This window comes from Montipora capricornis, chromosome 6 (assembly GCF_036669925.1).
Source record: "Montipora capricornis isolate CH-2021 chromosome 6, ASM3666992v2, whole genome shotgun sequence".
Taxonomy (NCBI): domain Eukaryota; kingdom Metazoa; phylum Cnidaria; class Anthozoa; order Scleractinia; family Acroporidae; genus Montipora; species Montipora capricornis.
Genome location: NC_090888.1, coordinates 22,560,527 through 22,565,526, shown reverse-complemented (window position 1 = coordinate 22,565,526; position 5,000 = coordinate 22,560,527). Strand labels below are relative to the sequence as shown.

The 5,000-nt window shown below is 39.3% G+C and overlaps 1 protein-coding gene across 2 annotated transcripts in view; it reads left to right on the top strand.

Moving 5' to 3' along the window:
- The window catches only part of LOC138051776 (peroxisomal targeting signal 1 receptor-like), a 33,195-nt gene that overhangs the window by 16,876 nt on the left and 11,319 nt on the right, over nucleotides 1–5,000 (top strand). For both annotated transcript variants that reach the window (XM_068898030.1, XM_068898031.1), the window contains 3 exons: nucleotides 2,699–2,751; nucleotides 2,874–2,931; nucleotides 4,640–4,756. In XM_068898030.1, coding sequence (XP_068754131.1) covers nucleotides 2,699–2,751; nucleotides 2,874–2,931; nucleotides 4,640–4,756 — 228 coding nt within the window. The remainder of the gene's footprint in view (nucleotides 1–2,698; nucleotides 2,752–2,873; nucleotides 2,932–4,639; nucleotides 4,757–5,000) is intronic.

The window sequence follows — 5,000 nt, the reverse complement described above, 5'->3', positions numbered from 1 at the left end:
CTGTTAATATTTCTGCATGGTCTATTTTCCCTCGCTCATAACTTAACTCGTTAGGATATTGATATATTTTTTTCTGATTTTTGTTGCTACTGTTGCTAGAGTAATAGTAACGCTGCAGTATGTTGAATCAACCAACACCTTTTTCTCGACAACTTGCTCTGGATGCTCAGTTTCTCTTGGCCAACCATCGGGTGGAATGGGCATCATCTCAAACCAATATTCTTTGATTGTTCACGGCTCTTTTCTTTAGGGATTTTAACTTTGGACTTTAAGCTCTCACTTGCAGTTTTGCAGTAAAATTTCGATTCCTGTGTTTATTGTGAAGTTTGTTCCAAGGAAAGTGATCGTTTCGAGCAGACTGACCATTGCAGAGCCGATGTATTTCCTTGGCAGCCAAAGCAATCAACAAATTCGGCTGCAATTTGCATCCAACGTTGTTTATAAAATAATTAGGATATTACGCGCACTCTCATTGGTCAATAGCTGTGTTTGGATGAGAGTATGGAAACACGGCTGTGACATTACAGATCTCGACAGCCGGAATTCTCCCAACTTCTCCTCGTGTTTAGATGAGGCTATGGAAACACGGAAAACGTCCTCTATTGCTTAATTTGTATTTGGTGGCTGTAGGTATTCAACCCGCAATACATTAAACAGTTGTATGGCAACTTCTACGAGCGACTGTCCAAACTGATCTTTATCGTGGTTCTTGGTCGTTTTGGTTCTTGTACAGTAAAAACCCGCGTGTAAGAACCTAGATCTTTTAACAGCCTAAATAGGCTCTTATAGAAATGGGATTTTAGGCTACTTAGGTTCTTAAATAAGTTCTTAATTTGATAGGGACACAGATAACTACTACTTGGCATACGTGATATGGAATAGGTATAGTGCTGTATTAAATAATTATCTAGAATACAGTTTAGATGATAACCACACAGTAAATTTTTCTTTCCAAAGTACTACATGAAGCATGCATTTTAGTTCATTCTCTGAATCTTACTGACTGAAACCTAGACTAAAATTATTTGTGTGTTTTCATCTGTGCCTTCATTTTTGGAAAAAGGTTCTTATAAGAAGGGGGTTTAAAATGAAAATTTAAGCCTAACAGGTTCTTAAATTTTAGGTTCTTATACGCGGGGTTTTACAGTATATGTGTTGTTTAAAAGCCAATGCCGCGTAATGTCAAAAATACATGTAGCAACGTTACTCACCAATGGCGTGGAAAACCAGATTACAAAAGCTTACCTTTTGAAAATATTGGTGACCGACTGCAGCTTGTCGGTGGCGGTTGCTCGAAATCCAATCACATCCGTTTTCGTCACTCAGCTTGTTCACGGTAAATTCTGACTCTACACAACTGCTCATTCATACCTCGCATTTATAAGTTTAAAATTTGGCTAATGTCGATAAACCGTGCATGTGCAAGCTTTAGAGCCCCAAAATTGTTTGGTGAATTGTACTAGACTTATGACATGAAATGGTTACACTTGCTGTCTTCATTCATGGAGCGCAGATTGTATGTACTTTTTTCTATCTTTCGTCCATGTAAGGAAACTTGATCGCCGGTAAGCTTTCAGACGTCAAGGGCAACCAGAATTTCTCAAGAAATTTAGCTTAACAAATAAACTCATGGTGGTTGACGACAATTTTTCATCCGCCTAATGACAGGCATTGTGTTTTGTCGCCCAAAATATTTGTTGGCGAACGTTTTGTTAGGTTAGCGGGAACATGGATTCAATCATAGCACGGATAAGCATTTTCCTGCAAGTACAAACTATTCTTAAAGAGAAAAATGACTTGAATGCCCTCTCCTAAGCTGTCATTTTTTTAGCTACCTGATAACGAATGTTATATTTTGTGTTTTTGTCGACATGTTTGAGTAATGGTCCTTGTGAATAAATATTTCTGTCCTACGTCGTCTTGGGAGAACGCCTGCTTTAATTGTTTCAATCAAAGCCGTCTTCTTCAGCTTGCACTTCAAAGCCTTTAATGTTTGACATTTTAATCCAACATTTTAGCTCTGAGCTAAGAAATCTTCGCCTGTTTAGTAGTAACTCAACGTTGTGTGCAGCAAACACGATTTTAGCTAAAATTAGTCGATTGTTTAGCCGGTGTTAATTTATATTTAACTTTTCAGTGCGAAACATATTTTCGTACTGCTTTTTATGTCGTCTAATCTCCTCTCCTCTCCATGACATATATTCTCCCTCCCTCCCTCCCCGCAGAGACTCTTCATTCACGGGAGGCAGTGTGGCCCAGTGGTTAGAGCGCTTGCCTTGATATCCGGAGATCCCGGGTTCAAGACCCGCTCTGAACACTCCCGGGTTCAACTTCCCAGCTGCACTTGTAAATAGCCAACTGGTTTGCCTCCGGCCAGTTGGGATTCTTAACAGTTGTTGTTGTTGTTCTGTTCTGTTCTGTTGTTTCGTTGTGTTTCATTGGCCCTGAAAAGCCCCTATGGGGAGCGGTCAATTAAGTATGTATTGTATTGTATTTGTCCACCCTTAAAGCAAACCTGAGTATGCTAACACCCGCCCTTGCTTCTTTCTCCGCCTTCATATGGTGGCAGTTAACGACAGCGGCCAGCTGTATTGAAAGGCTTTCAAAACCCCCACATGCATTACAAGCTTTTGTAATCTCACTGATGTATTTTCATGGTGTTTTTCCTTTATCGCTAACATAGCGGTTTTATTCTCAGTCTGATTTAGATTTCTGGGACAACCTTGAAGGCAAGTGGGATGAATTAATAAGGTGCGCGAATCACAGCGATATTTAAGAGTTATTGTTTTTATTGCTTTCCAACTGTAACAAGGGTGTTTAAAGGCCAAGTTTATCTGGTGTGGGTTTGATGATTGGTTTTCTGTTTGTTTCAGACGGGATGGAGGAAGCGCTAACGCGTGGTATAGCGAAAGTGATGCAGCATTAAACAAGGTGGACTGTTCTGTTTATTGAATATTTTTCGAGTATCTACGCGTGTTTTGATTGGCTAGATTAAGGAACCGTATTCTATAGTGAGACCCGCTAAAAATGGTGTGCTTGCCAACGTCGTTATCTGATGCTGTGATTGAGAAGACAATTAGTGTTCTACACTCAAGTGGAATGGAAGGGTGGAAAGATCATCGCATTTAGACAAGCAAACTTAAAAGGGAACCTCCACTTAAACAAAAAATAACTTTAAATCACAGGAAATAACCTTTACAGTTAAGTCAGTCTGAAGTATTTTCAAAGAAAGTGTTTGTATCCGAAAGAAATCAGTTTTAGAATGGCAAATGTATATATTTTCAAATTTCGCGTGTGCCATCTTGAATAATTGTGACATGTTACGGTTGCCCTATTCTTATCAGACAAAAGCTCTTTTTGTCAGAACAATAGGGAAACCGTATCCACGTCACAATTATTCAAGATGGCTGCGCCCGCGAAATTTGAAAGTGAAAATAAGTGATTTTAAAATTCACCTTAGTTTCTTGATATAAACACACTGTTAAAAACAAATTTCGAACAAATTGTTTTGTAAACATAATTTTCTTCGGTTTAGACTTATTCTGTAGCAAGAGTGGAGGTTCCCTTTCAGCAATTTCAAGCAAGCCAAATGAGTTATCAAGCCAGCGGACTAGATGTCTTCAGTTGATAGAGCATTGCAGTGCAGTGCAATCGCATGGTCATTGGTTCGGTTCCCGTTCAAGTCTGGCTTGCAGCTCAACTAACTGCGACGGACGACCCCCCTAACATCCATTTCATTTTTATCCTTAGTGTGAATGTTTACAATTTCATACATTCTAAAATAATTTTATTCACCTGCTACGGGATATAACTTGAACTCGCAATTTGACCAGCTCCCAGCTAGCTTGATAGCTCAGTTGGAAGAGATGTGCAGCGAATCCCATTAATGGCTTTTTCCAGGCTTGCTTCTAGCTGCTTAAGGGGCTTATCTAACCGTGATTGTCTTTCAAATAGGCAATTTCCGAGTTCATATCTACCTCCTCTTCAAAGCGAGTCTAAGTGCGAAGTTTTTGTGATGGTAATTAGTTCTATACTTTACATATGAATGAAACCTAATTTTCATAACAAAAACTTCGCACTTAGTCTCGCTTTGAAGAGGAGGTAGACATCAACTCGGAAATAGGCAATTTTCATTCCTGTCCACACCACTGCTAGAATAAGTGCAAAACATTCATATACATGTATTCTTAAATCACTCAAATTCAAGTTTGTTAGAAGCTATAGCAATATTTCTCTTGACGTCACCAATCGTTATTTATATGCCAACCAGAACCTAATTGGCTGTTGAAATAATGACTTATTTTGTTCAGTGGTTGGCAAATTTGAATATCAAAAGAAATGTGACGTCAATGCATGTTTGTAAACAAGAAATATCGCTATAGAAGCCCTCTCTCCGTGCAATTACGGTTGCGTGGCCTATAGAAATTTAACCAATTCAGTTTCCCAACTGTTTGATAAAAGAGAAAATGGCCGAAACGAGTTGCACTGATCGCAAAGCCATTTTACTCTTTCGTGCGACGTTTCCAGTATCGTCGTCCTTTTTGAGCTCCGCAACAAAATTTTTCTGGTCTCTAGTAAACACTGCACTGTAGGATATGCTAGAGTGATATGTCATGGTATGTGTCTCATCTTCCCTCAGGAATACACTTTTGAAGAGGACAACCCGTTAATAGATCATCCCAATCCTTTTGAGGAGGGATTGAAAAAGCTAAAAGAAGGGGACTTGATCAGCGCCATTTTGTTATTTGAAGCAGAGGTAGGGCATTGTGTCATTGGCGTAATGATGGATGTCTTTTCGCCAACTCTATCACAATTCTACTGCCTTATGCAACACACATACACCATTCCCTCCCTTATGGTTGCTCCCTCTTCTCCAACCTCGGAACTTCTTCGAGGATTGATTCGATCGATCGATCAATCCTATTGAATCAATCGTATTCTATCGATCAGCTGGTCAATCAAATATTTAACCAGTCAATGAGAATTTGACTTCTTTGGGG